The following is a 19,945-nucleotide window of genomic DNA, read 5'->3' as shown; positions in this document are numbered from 1 at the left end:
TTTCTTTGTGGCCAATATGCATATCATTGATCATTGTGACGTCACATATTAATATGTGATGGAGTCGAAAAACGTTCCATCGAACTAAAGTTTTTTTTAACTGTGTAATAATACATCGAAAAATAAGTGATATTGATATATGCTCTTGCCTATCACATATAGGTTGTAAAGATAATCGTCTTTTCTCGTCTGAATAGTTCAGATTTGTAATTCTATATGCTCGCACAAGGCCCTTTGTTTCGCATTTCGGTGTCATAACCCCAAGAAAAACGAAGTGGATGATTTTTTAAAGCATTGAATATTTATAGAAGGTTATCTTAGGCATAGGTAGAACCGGTGAAAGGCCGCGGTAGTGGAAATCTGTAAAAAAAATGGTTTGAAAGGAGAAAAATTGTTTTGTGTTGTATGTGTAGTCAGAATTTGTAACATATGAAGTAAGCCCATCGAAGGAGAAAATACTTCGTTGCGAAAGTGAATGAAAAGATAAAGAAAATCAGAAAATTTGAACATCAAATTTCGATAAAAATTGAAAAACACCGTTTAATTAAAATAAAAGTGCAAAGTCTCAACATGACTACTGCATTGCAAGATAAACCGACAGAAGGACCTAAAATAGTTTCTAAGGCTACTGGTCTTCGGGAATTACCTCATCTCAACGTAAGTTACTATGCAAGAGCTCCAAAAGTAAATCCATTCAGCACAGTATGGCTTCCAGTAAATGCAAGCAAAAGATCAATAGAAGACAAAAAGCAAGATATCATGCATCTTTATTATTCAAAGCACTTACATGGAGAAGTACTCAGTTCTCCCACACTTGGAAAGTTTAATCTAGATGTAAACTTCAAGATTCCACCTGAGCATGAGAACAAGAGCGAATTTGTAATGCAACCGAAAAAGGAACCAAAGCAACCGGACAGTGTAAAAGCTGCCTTGTGGATGACCAACGAAAATTCGGTGGCTCCTTTTGTTAGCCTTGGAAAACCAACCTGTGGATTTTACTTTTCGTATAAAACTGACCACAAAAAAAGACTAACTGGCATTCCACCGACCAACACCGTCAAATGGAGATCCCAAAAACATTCATGACATTGAATTCTTTTTACATTTGACTGAAATTTTATATTAAAACAATTTGCAAAAAAGCGACGGTTATAAATTAACGCTCGCTGTATTGTTGTTTGTCTGTTGACCACGTAAAATAAACAAACTTCAAGGCTAATAACTGCTGGTTTGAAAGCATTTACAAACATGATCAAGTGCTTGTATAGGTTGTTTTGTAGGCTATGTTGCGTCATTATGTTATGGGTCTATATGGAATCAAAAAGTGCGTAATTCCCATTACATAGGTCTACTGCTTTAGATTGTGTAGAACGAACTGTAAGAAGATATGGTTTTATTTTTCAAATTGTTGAATTTATGCTCAATTAACATAACCTAGACTCCTAGAGAGATAGTACAGAAGTTAATTTAATCATCTGAAAAGTCGTTGTTTTATCATTTTTTATTGCCATACAACATCGGCAAAAATACAATACAACTAGGCTAAGAACGCAAAGATTAATATCAGGCAACAAAATATGTCTTGAATCATTTCTTGGTTTTAGAAGCATAATTGCCTTGCACATGTTGTTAACATCTTCATGCCAAAATAAGGATGAAGCACAATGCAGAAGTAACGTGGATCGTACGTTGATAGCAGTTTTTAAGCTCCCAGAGAGCAAATTCTGTCATTTTTACATTCAACGTCTGCAGACGTTAAGTCAATGAAAAAATGAGGGACTTTGCTCTCTGGAGAAGCACTGTGGTATTGTACAGTAAATGCAAATATTTATTTATTTTTAAACTTATTGCTTTCAATGTAAGCAAGCTACTTTTGTTTTGGTTGCCCTTATACGTTGTAGCACATATTTAAAATGGTGATCGGTATTATTTCATTTGAAGAAAAAGTTCTAATTTATTCAAGTTTATTCGATTAAAATTGTATGCGTATGAAGCCCAGCACCCAGTGGCATTGTGCCATGGATTACAATTAGATAGACCTCACGGCTCACATTGAACAATTCCAACAATTTTTAGGTAGCCAAGGCCCAACCTGCAAGGGGAAACAGGGGTTAGGGAATTCGTGCTTTTGTTCAAATCCATAGCTTAATTATTATGAATAGGTTACGCTAAAGAATGAAATCCATTATTTTGTAGTGTTTGCGCAACTTTTGCGACCATTCAGTGAAAAGACACTGCAGGAAAACGTTTTGTTGAGCAGACAGAATGAGCTAAGCATGGTAGTAAACTAACATCTGGTTGGTGGTTTCGCAAAGAATTGAACACCGAAAGTAGGCTAAATTGATCTTGTGACAAACATTCGTTGTGTAAAGTAGCTGCGTGCAATATTTCGCTTTAGCCCACTAGAAATCTAGAAAAGGTAACCAGATACTTAGAAACATCTCACCTCATGAACTTTCCCGCAAAGGCTCTGTTGTGAAATATGGACATGAATAATTGCCATTGTTGTGCTTTCAACCGTCATATTTCATACACAATGATATAAATAACCAAGGTCGAACCAATATCAAAAGCTCCCAGACTAAAGAATGTTTATCAAACGGAACAAAATCAGGAAGCAGCTCATCTTAAATCACTATTTTTACAAAAAGTAAGAAACATTCATCGTAAACTTTTTCTACAAAACCATCTAACTCAAATTAAAAAAAAAGGCATCAGTTCGTTTTAAAAAATCAAGCCCGATTCAATATTGTATTTGCAATTTCTGTTAGCCGCGCTGATGGTTGGTTTTGAATCTTTATCCTCGGACTGACAAAGCTTATTCCTGGCAGTTTCGCATACTTGTGAGCCATTCACGCAGTGCCGATTACCAATATTGACAAAGTGAATTTCCGATAGTTGTTGCTTGAGAATTTTTCCATCCACTCGGTGCCGCTGAATGGAGAGAAGTCTTTAAAAATGCGTTGCTCAAGCCAGTGCCGGTCTTTGGGGTGTGCAAACCGTGCGATCGCACAGGGCCCGCAAATTACTCAGAAAATGCAGTAATTTTTGTCATTTTCAATGGAAAAATTCAACAAAAGAATTAGCAACAAGAAAACATAGAGACACAACCTATTTCGTCTCCTGAACATTTCGTACCCTGAAAAGACCAAGAGAAAAAAACAACAGAGCCGAAGTCGCTGATCGGAGTTGCCGCAAACATTTCAAAATTTCTCTCGATCTTTTCAGGGAACGAAATAGGTTGAAATTCGATTTTTGTTGACACTGGACAGCACCATTTTACAGCAATATTCGTACCCAAATTTTTGTTGAACATGCTCTCAGAATGCCCCAAATTCAAAGTAATTGTTCAAACTTTTCTGGGGGAGGTCCCCCAAACCCCCCGCCGCTGGGTGTCGCCTTCGGCGAACACACCATCAAGCATCGCCCACCGACCGTCAAACCACGCCCCTCCCTTTTCAAAATACCGAGCTACGCTATTGAATTGGATCATTGTCATTGGGGCCCGCAAAGCATATTCCGCACAGGACCCGAAATACCTTAAGACCGGCACTGCTCAAGCGCACATCCTGAGAGCCGAACCAGTGTCGCTAGATCTTAAGTCGGACGCGTAACCACTGAACTAAGTTAATGACGTCACCTTATTAGCCAATATCACGCAGTGAGCTCTTGCCATTTCAGTTGAGTGGTGTTGGAACGTGTGATCAGTAGCTGTGCAAAACTTCCACAAATAAATCTTTGAACTACAGTGAAACTGGGGCCCCTGAACTGGGTCAGGTAACCTGGCTTGAATTTGACCCACATTTTCATCCCAAACAGGAGAAAATCCGGACTACCCGAAAGCGATTGTTTCAAGCCTGACGTCATTAAAATCACAGCGTATTGTTCTTTTTCTCTTTTTACGGCGGTTGACGTGAGCCAAGACAAAAATACCGGTTTCTTTGCTTTTCAGTCCATTTAATTCAAATACTTCACTTTAAGGCATTAATATAGACTCGATTTAAAAAATCGCCATATTGTCATCTGAACTGTATCGGATCTCAATCTGATGAAAATGCGTTAAAAGTTTCAACTCAGTGGAAGCAAAGTAGCTTATACCACGGCAGCTCAAACAATCTAAGCATAGTTTTATTTCAAAACAATCTGTTTAATGTTTCTAAAGCTAAGGATGTGATGTGACGAATCATGAAGTAAACACTGATGCCTCTTGACCCCTGACCCGATTTCTTGGTATTACTGACAATTACAACAAGGATATAAATAAGGCGGACCAAAAAAAAAAAAAACTATTAACAAGATGAACTATTCTAAAAATGACGCTTTAAAACAGCCATTTGGAGTTAATAAATTATTATTATTCATATGATTTTATCATCAATTTTTCTCCTTAGTTGTCGATTTTCTCGCATCTTCCATAGTCTTTAATTTTGAGGAAAGTTTGTTTTTCATTTGCGCTCGCTTCTCAGCAGCCGGTCTGCGACTCGGCACCCCGCTCCCAGCATACAGAACCCCGTCACGTGATATCTGACGTCTGGCTTCGACTGTAGCGTTTCTTCCACAGCCGTGTACCTGAGAAAAACATGTGTTGATTTTGTGAGAATTACCGAAAATCTTAATATCACACTCGTAAAAATTTCTTTGCCGAAACAATTAACCATTTTAACAAAAAAATGAAAACTTAGTAAACGAAACGCTTTACCACTTCTGGATAGCGTTAAATATAGAGCTGTGGAGTCGGGCGAAAAATATACGACTCCGACTCTTCGGTTTATATCTAGCCGACTCCGACTTCAGTGTTGCCAGATTTTTTTTACATTTAATTTTACTTAAATTCTGATCGAAACTGAAACGGTGGCTTTTATAAAAACTGACAAGAACAAACACTTCTATTTTCGGGCAGAGCGAAGTAGAAATAATATGTTGAAAAGAGCAGAACAAGAATATGGTGAAAAAAGATTGCGAACAAAAATTTTATTGTTCATCGTTTGGTATTAAGCCGGAATCAGCCTTTTCTTAACAACTTCGGACACGGCAAATCCCTTCGACTCCACAGCCCTGATTACACATCAGTTAAAATTGCACCTTTTTATTAACACTACAAATGGAACTTACCTCAGGAATGCAGTGGCTTAAACAGAAATGTTGCTTGCAGGTTTTACAGAGCTGCCCTGTCGTCGTCACGCTTTCCGAGCAGTTGCTCAAGGAACAAGATCGATTGAACGATTGCGCTTCTTTGATGAGGCTATCAAAGTCGTCTTCTGTTGTCTTCTGTAAAATCACAAGCAAAATGAAAGTGCAACCAAGCAGAAAATTGAGTGAAGAAGAATTAAAAAATAATAAGCACAAAAGTAAAGGTACAAAATCAGAGCGAAATTCAAGTCCATTTTATTAGTTTCGATAGCGCCACATTTCGGTTGTTTACAACAGAGTTAACTTAATAATAATGCAATTGAAAGTTCATGTTTGTACCAAAATGCTCACTTGTTTTGAGGAGGCTTTGTTTTTAGGTTTCTTTCCTTTATTGGCTTTACTCGACTTTGTCGATGATTTTGGCCTGATAGCAGCAGCACTGAGTTGACTGGCTTCGATTTTCAATTTCATCTTCATCATTCGCTCACAATGAGCCATATGCAACTCAAGGTTGTCCTTGGGCAAGCTTTTCCCGCAATTCTCACACACGAGGTGAAACGCGAGCGGTTCAGATTGAACAAGAACGGGTGAGGGTATTGGCGTGGGAAAGGATGCAGTTGGGGTAGAAGATGCTGATGTAGTGGAGGATGTTGATTTCGTGGAAGATGCTGATGTGTAAGAAGGTGTATCTGCATTAGCCAAGGATTGGGAAATGCCGTCATTGTCGCAAGCGACGGTATCACAGTCGCCTTCTGCAAGTAGAGAGAGAACTACATCAAGTTGGTTGAAATCTTTACTTATCGGTGGTTTTTTCAGTACACAGCCATGTAATTGGAAGGTTCATTAGACTAACTCTATTTCGACTTGCCAGATGGAATGAAGGTTGAGCTACTTATTTAAGATCCTTCAAACTTAATTTTACTACAGTACACCACAACAGACGATTGAAAACAATGTGAGTGAGTTGCATCGGTAACGTTTTCCAAATGTACCGAATGAGTTCTTGACAAGAGCACAGAGCTGTAGCGAAAACGTTCGAATTCGTGCTACTGCTTTTGGTGGTTTTGTTTGAATAATATTGTTCAAGCACCTTGTCAAACATCTGCTCATGGCACGCTTAAATTTAATTGGCACACAACTGTTCACAAAATTGTGACCAAAGTATTTTTATGTGCTGAAAGCCCTGGCACGGCAATCGAAAGGACGTCGGTTCGACACCGCTCTAGAGCATGCGCTGGGTGTTTGGAAGGACACTTAAAGGCATGTCTGAAGGTGGACACGAAGATTGGCTTCCTTGCCTTCCCGTCCACTTAATCTAAATCTTCAACCACCAGACGTAAGACTGAGTGCGATCAAAGTATCGAAAGAGAGAACGATCTTATAGAATAAGTATTTCGGCATCTGGAAATGTCTCTGCTTGAAAACTCCAACAAAACGATATATGCGCAATATGATATGCTCATGAAGAACACAGTGGGATCAGGCAAACTCACTTTCTGTTATGTCGTCATCGATAACTCGCCTTGTAGAACTGTCATCTTCAACTCCTTCTTCACTTGGCGTCTTGCGTAAAGCTTCTCTTGACGATTGCGGTGTTTCAGGAGGGGTAACTTCAGTTTTAGAGCAGTCTTTTGAAGTGAAAGTCACAGTGATTTTCCTATTATTTCCTTCCCCTATGCTCTGGTGAACTAATCCACGTTCATCGCATACTTCATGGACTGCTTTACGTTCAGCCGACGTCAGGGTTTGGGGAAAAATGATTTTCTTTTCGTTTTCTACAACTTCGATATCCAAAGCATTGGAATAATCTGATTCGTTGTGGTTACTTTCAGATGAAAATGGTAAAAACTTCCGGTGGTAGTTGGAAATTATAGTTTTATAAACCTTCTTCAGTTCAGGATCAATAGGAGTGGGCTTCGGTTTATCACGTGACTGGACGTCACAGCTTGGTTTGCCGCTTTTAGTCTTTGGCTTATGAGAAGCACTTGTATTCTGTGACAAGAAAAAAAGTTTCATTCCGTTACGTTTCTAAATTATCTTTTATTTTCTAGGCATGTATTGTGAATCACAAGGTTAAATAGCTTGGCTACACTTCAACACCAAATATCATCAATCTATTTTTAAATTTCAGCAGCTAAAAGTATTGTCAAGAATTTTTGCTGCATTTGTGACCAATGGGCAATACAGCACGCAATTTTTTAAATTCAGGCAATAAAGATTTCGTTCGTCGTGCTGCCATGAGGAGCTTATATTTTTCATAAAGTATTCGTCAGAAGAACATTTACCTTGGAAGTTTTCGTGCTTTTTGGTGGTTCGACAATTGGGGAAATTAAATGGAAAGAACTTAAGCAATCGAAGACTCCGAGTTCTTCCAGTTGGTTATCGTGCAAATATTCGAACCCACTTCTCACCTCACCATGCTCAGTTACATGATCTAGTAGCGATCTGCTCAGGCAAAAAAAAATATCATTTTTACATTTTTGCAACTTTTTCTGACAATAATCGACTGGCGACGACTGTCGTGAGTCGTCTGAGCCCCAGCAGTGGCCATACAAACGCTACACTTAACATTCAACGAAACAACAGAAATAATGTACAGTAAATTCTAAGAAGTGCTTTTACTAACTTTATAAAGTCGTGCTTTGAAACCGTATCCGAATCGCATATGATAGCAACATGGCGCCTTGCTCGGGTGACAGCTACATTTAAGCGCCTGTTATCAGATAAGAATCCAACGTCATTGGCCACATTGGAACGTACAAGGGACAGCACCACCGCTTCTTTCTCTCTTCCCTGAAGAAAAACAAGACAACGCTTTATCAAGCTGAACTGAAGGCTGCATGGATGGTGTCAAACCTGTTCATTTTTTGACTCCAAAAGTATAAATGTTTCAGCACAAAATATTTTTCTAGTAACATACTGTTTGGGATCAGCACAGGAACTATGAAAGTTTGCCATACCTGAAATCCGTCAACAGATTTTACTTCCACACGTGGATAAGTGTCGTGAAAGAAATGGCGGATTATGTCAACCTGCAACGCGACAATACACAGGTCATTTATTAAATGAACATTGGGTAAATAAGTTACTGTATATGGATGACAAAATCACCGCCTTCACAGCAAAGTATGCGATTTGCTTTAGTCATAACTAGGGCAACCGATTTTATGACCTAAAAATTTGAAATTTTGACTTTATAATTTACAAATTTTGACCTAATTTTGACCAATAACTTTCTGCGTTTGCAACCCAAGTGCGAAATACAAAGCACGTATAAGAAATCAAACCGTTAGGTAAGGATATCTTCTTTTTCTAATGAAATATAAGAAAAATGTGGAAGACTCAACGACACCACAGCTTACGAACAGGTAATGAAAGTCACTCGAAAAACTGCAAAAGATAAATATGGAGTGTCTTTAAATATCTCGAAGTTATTGAGAGGGTTCTGCAGTATTATACTTCAACAAGTAATGTTTCACATTATATCGTCTTTCAAGTTCCTGTCTCTCGCAAAACATTTTCCTAAAATAGAGAAGCTTAATTCTCTCTGCTGATACAGAAGTTGCTTGGGAGTTCCTCAGCAGGCTATACATAAATGTGGTGAAATATCATCTCGTCCCATTTTCACAATGCACTTGATGTCATTCCTTGAGATTCTTGCGTGAATATATTTTCCAATTTGGCAGCCATCAACACGAAAGTTAAGAGACGTCATTTTCTGGTAAGCTTCTTAAATGGTGTAACGGCTGTCTTCAATCTTCCGAATTATTTTAAACAGTGCACTGTACGGCTCCTCTATTTCTACAAGGTGAGTAGCTAAATAGGGAGCTTTTACAGCATCTTGAGCACGCCGTAGCAAGACACCACTATCACGGAAGCCTTCCACAATACTTCTTACTTCTGGTAGACTTCTTGAAGAATAGAAAGCAGCTTTCAACCAAGTGCCCAATCTAGTTACATTTGGTTGTGGAGGTTGGCCAATGGAAGTAAAACTATCTCTTTTTGACCTGTTTTTAATGGTCATTGCTTTAACCCTGGCAACCAACTCATCAATAGTAGGGTAGTTGGCTAATAGTCAATTAGTCAATCGTCAGTAGTAGGCGAAACAAGATTATTACCTCAGAAATTGCAACAAATAGATTATTACGTCAGAAAAGCAACAGAAACTGCAACAAAAAATCAGTATCTGTGTAGCTTTAATAAAATATCAATAGAGAGAAGAAAAACTACATTAAAGAAAATTTTGACCTAACCATGAATTTTTACTTTTTTTTTACTTAATAACTTTGAAACGACTCTTCGTGTCAGCCTGAAATTTAGTTTATGGACGTTTTATAAACTTTGAATTAGGCAGAAAAATTTTGACTTTATTGACTTTTGGTTGCCCTAGTCATAACACTTCGTCCGCATAACCTTTTTGAAAACGTTTAAAAATAACACAATTACAGCAAAATGAACCAATCACAAAAATAATTGCTAATATTATTGAGTAGACACAACATAACGAGTAAAACATAACACAGACAGACAGGTAAGAATTTTGTCACGCAATAGCACCTGAAGATTGTAAGGTGAAATCACGGCGATGTCTTCTTGACGTAGGCCAGCTTCTAGCAGGGTCATGACATGCTGGAATACAATCTTCGCTTCGCCTTCGTTTGCTTTTGAGTCGCTTTCTTCCGACTGCAATGCATTTAAAATTACCGACTGTCCATAGGTTTATGAAAGCAATTCCTTCATGAAGTTTCGTTTGAAACTAAGACGCATTTGTCTGAAAACGGTAAACGGGTTGGGATTAAGACTCTGTCGTTGGGAACGACGTGTAGCTGACTGGTTCAGCGCAAAACTGGCGTTTTTATACAGTAATGCCAGCAATAACTTAATTTTTTTAGAAACAGCAGAGTGGATAGAGTAGTAACACCATAGTAACACACGCCTTATCACCTTCTTCACAATATCACTAGCCGCCTTTCGCTAAGCATGAAGATCTGAATTAAAAAAATACAATGTATGTCTACTTTGCGAAGGTGCTGGCTTATTGGTCAAATCATAGACACCTTAAATAGAAGGACTAGTATCTGCTATGTTCGGTATTTGGAACTTGGGTCCTAAATCCAAACTTGGGTTCATCCAAAATGTGGTATAAATTATCCCTAAAACTTTGTTTTCGGTGTCTGTTGTGGAGTTTTGAGGGGCAAATATTCCATTTTTCAGACTTGTTTTGTTCTAAAATGTCAATAAAAGGTCTTTTAAAGCTTATTAGTTGCAAAATGTCACAATTTTGGCAAAAATAGTTCGGCAAAAAGAAGTTTAAAAACCCGAGATTGTGAGATAAGAATCCTTCTATTTAAGGTGTCCGTGGGTTAAAAAATTAAAATAACAACAGCACAAGACCTCAGCTTCTCCCATATCGCATCCAGCTGTATCGATGAGCAACATCGGGATGGTCGTGTTGTCATTGCTTTCGATGCCGGGTAGATCGCTGTAGAAAGCAACAACACTTAGTTAGAAGAAAATCTTGAAAGCGAAGACTCGGCTCTGCTGATGGAGTGGCAGAGTAAGGTGACGACGGATGGCATCATATTTTCACAGTGAGCAACACACATTACGGACAGTTCTCTATTTAATCGTGTAGATGTAATTGCTCTACAGAACACACGTCACGTGGAAATGATCCCGTCATCCGGGTCTATGTTGGCGGTTCAAAGCCTTTATAACAATATGACACTGCCAGGATTAACTTTCACGAAAGACAACCTTTGTTGAAATCAGTGACACAAACAAGAAGCAAACAGACAGTTTATTATGATTTCTACCAACTAAATGTAGAACTGGTCAACAAATTTTAAATAAATGTTTTAATCAGAGACACAAGTAAACTTTTCTACATGAATTTTCGGGGCTGATTCCGAATCTGTGCTCGTTTTTTCTCTAGCACAGTAGGTTTTCAAAATATTTGCATTTTAATATTTTAGGTATTTTTACGTATTTAGTTATATAAAAATACGTTTCTGAAATACAACTGGTAAAATAATTTGAAGTCCGCTTTGTGCAAGCTTGAGGTTAAAATTGTCACCATTGTGTCAAATTGCGTCGCTATAGGTCAAACTTAAACAACGAAAATTATCTCAAAAGCCTGGTGTGTTGGAGAAAAAATAAGGACATTTTCGGAATCAGTGTCAAACACCCATCAAGAATCGCCTAATCGGGTCTCTGATTATTGGTTAAAACTTGCTGTTGACCAGTGAATTAGTGAAATTCGTTAGTCCAGACCATTAGAAATATACTTGCCAAACCAAACACTTCAGCGACAAAACGTAACGATTAAATTAAAGCTTAGAATTCAAATAACCTTCGCAAATAAATTCAACCAGGTTTCGATATTTCGGAGAAAAGCAGCTACTGAAGTCGAACCTTAAAAGATGAGTCTTCACTGAAAAATGCGCAGTAAGCTTTCCATCGTACATTTTGTTGGAAGACCAATCCAGGATTAGTTGATGCATTCTGTATTGTTCAGTCAGCATGCAAACTACCTCGTCACCATGCAGTTTGATGACACGTTCCAGTAAAGTAACGGACAAGCCTTCCTCAGCCGCACTGCCACAAAAGTCAACAATTAAGAAAACCGTGTTCTGATGAGTCCAGTGTTTTTTTTCTTCTTAAAATTAAATTGAAGATCGCTTGTGTTTTAGTCAAGACAAGTAGTCAAATAAAATCCAAAATATGCATACGGTTAGTGCAGGATACTTCATTATTTAAAGGCGTTGCTTTGTCTGATTAATAGCGTCGCTGATTTGCGTAAACGTAGAAAGAATGTCACATAATCTTACTCGTTCGAAACGATCGTAGGAGAGAGCTGTAAGTGGTCACCAGCAAGGATACATTTCCTGGCCAATAGAAGAGGTATCCAGCACGCGGCCTCAAGCGCCTGCCCGCATTCGTCAATCACCACCACATCAAAGTGGTCGCGACTCAAATTTTGAAGAGGACCTCTCGGGTAAGCACCTGTCCGAGACCATAGGGTCAAAGTTCAAAAGACCACTAATTCTTCATTTTCAATAGCAATGTCTTGATGGTTGTAAAATGCAAACCATAAATCGAAATTTCTTTAGCATGCAAAGTCACTAGCCATTAATGCAAACAATATGTAAATCAGACATCGAAGAGGAATTTAGCCAACTTCATTAGTGTAAAAGAAAATATTTCTAGAAATGGGATAACAAACGCGCAAGTGGAATTCGCCAAAGCGCTTTCAATAGAACCAAATTAAATGCTGTTGTAGGCAAACAAATCTAAAACAAATAACACAAATAGGAATGCGTTATTATGCGACTACGTGGATCTCTTTGCAACATTATCTTGAAATTTCACATGCGCTTAGTAGAAAGATAGCCGAGCTGCATGGCCAGGTGGTGAGAGCCATGGTTCGACGTTCAAAAATCCGCCGGTTCGACACCGCTCTAGAGTATGTGGCTGTGTCTTTGACAAGACACTTAATGACATGCCATCGATTGCGGAGTGGCGCTTCTTCGACTATAGCGCTTGATTTCTCTCGCAAGCTGCTCTAGACAGAAAGGCCTGCAGCCCTTTGTAGGGCTACGGCCTACTGAACTGGTAGAAAGAAAAAGCAAAGAAATTATCAGATATTGCAAAAACTGGTCGTACCAACGTTGGTGGCCAACACGACATCTGCGGGTGAAACAATGTCTCTAATGGCTTTCCTTTCTCTTTTCCTCAATTCAACATAAAGACTTTTTCTTTCCTGCTGCAGCTTTCGTCGTTGTACTTTGTCGTGACAGCGACGAAGCTTTTCCTAAAAACAATGCACTTTTAGAACAGAAGCAATTACCTGCTGCCACAACAGTTTTTTTTTTTGTCAATTTTTTAGCAAGATAAATTAGTTAGCCAAACACTGCATAACACAGGAAACGCTAGAAAAATGTATAAGCTTAGAATCAAGTTTATCAAACGTCGAATCGGCTACGATCAGGTATTGCTACGATGCATATGACAAAAGAGAAAAATGTGTTACCTGAATACGTTCGATATCGGTACGGACATCTCTGATGATGGATGCAGCGCCGCTTCGTGATATCAAGGCATCAAGTGACATTTCTTGGAGTTTTGGATTAAGAATACGAGCTGGATGGCCAAGTCGGACTAGCTTGATCTTTCTCGAATAAGATTTCGCTGTTAATTCGTTGCATATTAATAGAGATGAAGCCTTACAAAAGATTTCCATTTACCAGTCACGTAAACTTCTTAACCCTAGTACATTAATGTTAATCAATACAGGATCAGATGACGCAGTGTGTGGAGAACAACGGCCGATATTTAGCACTCGTTTAGAAAACAGCCAATGAACAACAAGAACGTTTCATAAAATCAATTTTTATCGCTTCACGGTTAACGCAAGAGTGAAAACTGAATTTACTGTAGTGATGAACAGTGAACACAAGAACGTCGTGTCAGTTTAGCTTGTATCTGATTGCGAGTTCTTGAACAAATTTACTAAAAATAGACTGTCACATTATATGCAACAAAATAGTCCTGTCTTGATGTTACAGCCAAAGGTATCAAACACATGCGAGGACTTGAAAAACTTTAATAATCGCCTTCATATACAAGGCGTTCATATCTTGATGCAATCTCTCAGAGGAGTGATTACAATGCAAATTCACAAAAAAAACTGTCAATGTTGAAGGTACCTTTGTGCAAGTCTACCATATCCATCAAGCACTGTTCAATGTTCACATATAGACTAACTACTAAACTTTCAAAAGATAATATGAAAGCACTTACAGTCGAATCCACGGCCTGAGCGTTCAATTGTAATCGCGGAGAGCTTTTCAAGAAGGTTATCTACAGCCACGTTTGAAGGAGCGCAAGCTAAAACCTGTAGGGACATCACATTACGAGACGTCCAACTTCGCTTTTCATGTGACGGTAGAAGGGTCAGGTCAATTGTCAATTTAACAATTTTTTAAGCCTCACTACAAGCTTGCTTTAAAAAAAAAACAAAAAAAAACTTAAATTACTTAAAAACCAACTTGACTGCTCTAATTTCACCTATAAAAAGTACCGTAGGCTAAAATATTTTGTAAATCAGAACAAAAAAACGTAACCCTTCTAGTGTGTCAGACAAGTTAAAAGCGGATGTATTTTCGCATCCCCATGACCTGAAATCCCTATTATAAAACCTGCAACATATTAACAGAACGCAACAAACAACGAATGCAAAGCAAGCAAGGACAGTTTCCAAATTTTTAATGTGAGTTATCTTGAAAATAAACTATATACGTTTTTCGCATCATACAAATCAATAAAAACTCTATATTGTAAAACTTTTTACTGGGAAGGAAAGCGACTTGAACTTATATCCAATAATCATGGCATATCATTGTTAAAGCAGAAAAAAAATGTAAAAATCTAACTGGGTTTTGTCGTTTCAGTGAAACTTTGTTAGTAACTTAGTACTTTTTTCAGTGCAAAAAAGTACAATAACTACTAACAAAGTTTAGTCTGATCTGCCTAAAACATACAGAAACCAAAAGATGCAAAATGCATTACCGTGATGACATGAAAACAATAAATAATGTCCAACTGCTGTTGAGATACCTTTTGTCCAGACATAACAAGCTGGGCAATTATTTCAATCATAGTTGTCGTCTTGCCGGTGCCGGGCGGACCGTGTATGATAGCTACTTCTCTCTGAGCCAACGCGAACGCCACAGCTTTGTGTTGAATCTCGTTCAGTTGCTTATTTAACAAAGCAAATTCTGTAAATTGAATAAAAAAAAGTTTATTTTTCTTGGGAAGCAATCGCGCTGGGTTGCTGCAAGTTGCAATAATGTCGCATTTCGCTTTAAAAACAATTTTTCAAATGTTTTTGAGCTGTCTTTTACATAACCTTGATATTGGTGGCTACTTGGTGATGATTCGCCAAACAAAACTTCTATCAAGTGCTGTGCGGGTCCAGCAGAGTAGCTGCTTAGATGTTTCATTGCATGCTTGAGTCGCCTGAAAAATCGATAACGTACAGTTTGTTCAGACTGCGAGGAAAGTTGAAACGCAAGACAAACTTGTTAAATTTTAAATATGAAACAAGTTTTGATAGAAAATACTAAACTCACTCATAAGTGACCTTGTTGGCGACTTTTATGAGAGCTACGGATTTTCCATGTTGATTTAAGCTGTCCAGTGTATCTCGAAATGTTAGACTGTCAAAAGCAACAGAAATATGTTCATTGGATACTTTAGTAACGATTCCATTGAAGTCTTCACCATCTTTGTTTCCTTCTTCAGAATGGTTCAGTTTCACAATATCACCTAAACAGAAAAAATCCTATAAAACGACAATTTTTTGTAGGAGATTTTTGAAATTCTCTTTTCATGTCACACTGTTAAAAGAAACATTGTCGAAGAAACTGTGTGGTGGTAGAGTTGCAGTATTTGTCTTCATATATGCACACACTAGCGTACGCAGGGGGGGGGGGGGCATTGGGCCATGCCCTCCCTTTAAAAATGTTGTGTGACGTCACTATATTGAGAATGATGCTTTCAGTCTCTTTATGCTTGGGAATGATGCTTTCAGTCTAAAAAAAACTTGCCTAATTTTAAACAAAACTGCATTAAAAGAGCGAGTTTTGCCAATACCAAACATTCAAACATCTCAGCCAGGAATTAGCAACAAGAAAACGCAGAGACTTGGCTTTATTTCCGAAAAATGCCGAAGAAAACATGATCTTATCCTTTTGGTATGCCACCTGACAGCACCATTTTACAGGAATATTTATACCCACATTTTTGTTGAAAATGCTCTCAGAATGCACCAAATTCAAAGTAATTTTTCAAAATTTTCTGGGGGAAGCCCCCCCAGACCCCCCCGTCACTGGGTGTCGTCTCAGGCGAAAACTCCGTTGGGCTTCGCCCGCCGGTCGTCAAACCCCCTCCTTTCAAAATTCTTAGCTACGCTACCGTCAACCCCCCCCCCCCTTGAGAAAATCCTGCGTACGCCACTGTATGCACACAAATGTTCCCATAAAGGGAAACACCACAATGCGAAACATGACATTTAATTCTTTTCAATGTGAACAAAATAGTGGGCAAAAACACTTTACACATTTTATGCATAAATATGAATTAAAATAAGCATACCAGAAATGGTGTGCCATAAAAAAGTAGTTGCCATTTAATCTTTACCTGTGGATAAAACATTGAATGGAAATGTTTTGTTTACAGTTCTGAGCGCAAAGGTGGCAATGCTTCTGTCATACAAGCCGGTTTCTAAAGAATTAATGATGAGCTTGGGGATGCATATGCCTTTTCTAAACAATAAATAATGATCAATACATATCACAGGCATTTCATACAAGTGAAAGAAATTTAGAAAAAAACATTCAGCATTCAAAATTAGTAGCAGGCAGTCTCATGCATTAACAACCTATCATGAGAAGAATGCTTTTGTTGTACAACCAACATATCATGAGAATAAAATATTTATGAATTAAATACCTAGTTAGTAGTTACCTACTGTACTAGTTTTTTGTGTTTCGAAAGCTTCTTTTTGAAACTACTACGATGTGAAAACAAAACAACCACCGTTTCAACACAGAAATTACACAGCTTTATTAAATAGGCTACTGGTACTGATTGCTCTTCCAAGTTGTTTATCTAATGCAGACTCATGCATACAGCAAATCTAATGTCAACATTTATCAAAATTAAACAATTGAGTGTACCACGGTATTAAAATATAAGACAAAACTAATACAACAAACCTTTGAAGAATTTTCAAAGAGAGATTTGCTGTTTCAAGATTGTTTTCTTCTATCTCAGCCAAATGCTCAATTTCCAAAAGATCTAATTGTTTGTCAACAAATGACGTCATAGTAATGGTTGAGGAAGCTTCATGCTTCACAAGATCAAAGCAGACTTTGCGTGACCACCTGTGAACTGTCTTTACAACTTGTCTTGCTAACAATCCAAAATGCATAAAAAAGTTTTCATTTAGACATAAATGCAATTCTGCTTCTGAAAGATGTACAATAACTAACATTACTTTATGCACGTATAGATTAGCATCATGAGAAATTTAATACAATGCCACAACTGTATTTATTTTACTTTCTTTAATTTTAAGCAAGTTTTTATCTATTTGTTCCAATACCGTTAGTTTGTCAGTTTTAAAATGACTAGAATGCGATAAAATGGATACTTGTTTGCAATGCAGTATAATTTCACATGGAAGCACACTAGCACCGAAATTTCATACTAATCAACAAAAGCTTTTATGACAGATATATATAAAGATACCGTAATCAGAATAACCTACTAATCAAACACGATAAACACAATTAAAAACAAATCTTTAGTTCAGTATCCATGCAGCCTATATACATAACTATGTATCAAAATTAGCTACTAGTTCACTAAAAACCTTAACACCTTGTTTCACCTTAATTGGATCATCAGGATTCTGATGATCCTATTATGTTGAAACAGGCTGTTAGAATTTTAGTGAACTCGTTAATAATTTTGACGTAAATGCTCTGCTTGGCATTGAGCAGTTTTTGTATTAATAGAATTTATTGTTTCATATAACTATGTGTATGGCAGTGCCCAATACATATATAAATAAAAATCCTCAAAAGATATTCTCTTATTCACAATACAACAAAATGACAAACATCTCATTTATAGAACCAAAAAATTTCTCTTCCATAATATGTACACAAAAAGAAACAGTAGTCCAGTGTGTGATGCATTTGGTTTCACGTTATTTCACTACAACAACTAAATCTTATATTAATTGACCTTTTATGAATAGATCACAAGAATAAAATAGTTGCTTTACTTTGAGCTACAAAACCTTCAGAAGTACTGTATTAGCCTACTAGCTTCAAAACAGTAGCATTTCAGGTATAAACTTGCTTTTTATATGACCAAGTCAGATAGTAATATCATTTTTAAAACAAGCAGTGGTTTTAATCAAAAAATATGATTAAACGCAATGACCAAAAATAGACTAGCAAACGTATCAATATGAAATCAAGTAAAATAAAACTTACATGTACAGTTGTACACAGAAGTTAATATTAGTGGCTACAACAACTGATTCACCATCCAAATGAATACATGATAAAGCCACTCCTACCTGACTTTGTATTATTTGCACTCAACTTTTAAAAAATATGTCTGATGTGGAAAAGGTTATTTTATTAATGATAAACTGGTTCTGAGGTTCAGGTAGATACGATTCCTTAATATAATATTCAAACTTAATTGAAATACAGTTTTGCACAAACTGGTAATAGATCAGATATAAGTACCACACTGGCACAAAATCACACATTTGCAAAAGAATACTGTTTACTGTCTAAGAACGGAATGGCCCGATTCGGTGAGTCCGATTCGGTGAGAGCCTTTTTCGGTGAGAGCCCTATTCGGTGAGTTTTTTTTTAAATTATTGCGCGCCGTAGCCTAATTATCATTACCGTTATAGGGTTAGGGGTTTGGGGTTTTTTGGGGTTTGGGGGTTTTAGGTGTTTGGGTTTTTGGGGGGTTGGGTTTTTGAGGGTTTTGGTTTTTTTTGGGAGTTTTGGGTTTTTTTGGGAGTTTTGGTTTTTTTTGGGGGTTTGGGTTTTTGGGGTTAGGGGTTTTAATTAGGCTAGGGTACCCGATAATTTTCAAAAAAAAAATCAAAAAAATCACCGAATAGGGCTCTCACCGAATCGGACTCACCGAATCGGACTCACCGAATAGTAGCAGACCCGTCTAAGAAATACGAAAAAGTCAACACAGTGATGTTCAATTGGTTTGAGAATTTAGTAAGGTAAAAATGTGGAACAATAAAGGTAAAAACATTAAACCTATCAGTTGTTCATGGTAAACTACACAAATATTTGTTTCATGCAGAAATAAAGGCCAAGCAGCTGTACTAAAAAAGTAATGCAGGACTTCATTGGCTGGTGATATTAATATGAGCTAAATTCAATACAGTCAGTTTTTCTTTATAAAAGCGCAGTTCTTGTCCACTTAATCGAGCCGCCAGAATTTCCTTTTCTGCTTTATTAATTTCTTTAACAACGATCCCCGGTTGGTCTTTTTCTTTTGCAACCCAATTTAATACCATTTGTGATATAAAGTCATCATCAATAGTACGATTTGAGTAATGTTGTATGACTTCATCTCTGAAGCAAGACTGTTGTTTCATTGCTTTGAGATTGCCGCTCCAATGAAGTAACTGGAAAATTGACATTGACTCTTGAAAAGAAAGAATACTTTGGCCAATATGACTTTCCAGCATTTGCTTGAAAACATCCAAAGGTTTGGTCTTTCGGTCCAAACAGGATGGAAAAGACAAAGATGCATCTGAAAGCATCTTCTTTATAGTCAATGCATCAATAAAGTTTGTTGGGTGTTCATTGAAAACAGAGTTCATCAAAGCAATTTTAGCAGCACTTTGCTTAGCTGATTCTTTGGTATAGCATTCCTCAAACGAGCCAAAGCAACTTCCTCCAGGCAATATGACATAGCATACATAAGGATGGGTGGGTTGAGGTACAGCATAATACTGAACATTCCCATTAAGCAGTTTGGCACTTCGAGCATGCTTCATCACCCAAAATTCATGCAATGCCTCTACCGCATCTACAGCATCATTTTGTTTTGAATGCTTTTTAAAACTACTAACAACGGCATTGACTGCCTCTTTGAGTGCGTTGTTTGAAGTAGTTGCTTCCATTTTCAAAGCAAATCAAACACAAAAAACACTAGATATTGCTTGAATCAGTCAGTACCAAAAAACAACAAC

At 37.5% G+C, this 19,945-nt stretch overlaps 3 protein-coding genes across 3 annotated transcripts; 1 reads left to right on the top strand and 2 right to left on the bottom strand.

Moving 5' to 3' along the window:
* The first annotated feature begins 121 nt into the window (after positions 1 to 121).
* LOC145780073 (uncharacterized) lies at positions 122 to 2,021 on the top strand. Its single transcript, XM_082591784.1, has one exon. It carries the CDS (start codon positions 571 to 573, stop codon positions 1,084 to 1,086), a length of 516 nt encoding a protein of 171 aa, XP_082447910.1. The 5' UTR covers positions 122 to 570; the 3' UTR covers positions 1,087 to 2,021.
* Positions 2,022 to 4,112: 2,091 nt separating this feature from the next.
* Positions 4,113 to 18,280, bottom strand: LOC145779543 (DNA-binding protein SMUBP-2-like). The gene is made up of 19 exons (XM_082591147.1): positions 16,911 to 18,280; positions 16,333 to 16,457; positions 15,264 to 15,459; positions 15,041 to 15,150; positions 14,749 to 14,909; positions 13,933 to 14,026; positions 13,163 to 13,320; positions 12,796 to 12,943; positions 11,961 to 12,135; positions 11,545 to 11,727; positions 10,525 to 10,612; positions 9,688 to 9,813; positions 8,091 to 8,162; positions 7,757 to 7,923; positions 7,416 to 7,575; positions 6,624 to 7,122; positions 5,482 to 5,882; positions 5,113 to 5,268; positions 4,113 to 4,569 (listed from the first exon to the last, which is right to left on the bottom strand). The coding sequence occupies exons 1-19, from the start codon at positions 17,186 to 17,188 to the stop codon at positions 4,375 to 4,377; spliced, it is 3,492 nt and encodes a 1,163-aa protein (XP_082447273.1). The 5' UTR covers positions 17,189 to 18,280; the 3' UTR covers positions 4,113 to 4,374.
* Positions 18,281 to 18,966: 686 nt separating this feature from the next.
* Positions 18,967 to 19,945, bottom strand: LOC145779544 (LIX1-like protein). Its single transcript, XM_082591149.1, has one exon. The coding sequence runs from the start codon at positions 19,874 to 19,876 to the stop codon at positions 19,091 to 19,093; it is 786 nt and encodes a 261-aa protein (XP_082447275.1). The 5' UTR covers positions 19,877 to 19,945; the 3' UTR covers positions 18,967 to 19,090.

This window comes from Aplidium turbinatum, chromosome 11 (assembly GCF_918807975.1).
Source record: "Aplidium turbinatum chromosome 11, kaAplTurb1.1, whole genome shotgun sequence".
Taxonomy (NCBI): domain Eukaryota; kingdom Metazoa; phylum Chordata; class Ascidiacea; order Aplousobranchia; family Polyclinidae; genus Aplidium; species Aplidium turbinatum.
The sequence above is the reverse complement of the archived record's forward strand: the minus strand, read 5'-3'. Positions and strand labels throughout refer to the sequence as shown.

What these genes read in the sequence shown, in the direction of transcription:
- LOC145779543 (XM_082591147.1), bottom strand. Translation starts at nt 17,188, where the DNA reads ATGTTAGTTATTGTACATCTTTCAGAAGCAGAATTGCATTTATGTCTA. An exon ending in GCCAACAAGGTCACTTATGA is followed by an intron (nt 15,151 to 15,263) that starts GTGAGTTTAGTA and finishes TCGATTTTTCAG; the next exon opens with GCGACTCAAGCATGCAATGA. An exon ending in GCGATATGGGAGAAGCTGAG is followed by an intron (nt 9,814 to 10,524) that starts GTCTTGTGCTGT and finishes AATGCATTGCAG; the next exon opens with TCGGAAGAAAGCGACTCAAA.
- LOC145779544 (XM_082591149.1), bottom strand. Translation starts at nt 19,876, where the DNA reads ATGGAAGCAACTACTTCAAACAACGCACTCAAAGAGGCAGTCAATGCC.
- LOC145780073 (XM_082591784.1), top strand. Translation starts at nt 571, where the DNA reads ATGACTACTGCATTGCAAGATAAACCGACAGAAGGACCTAAAATAGTT.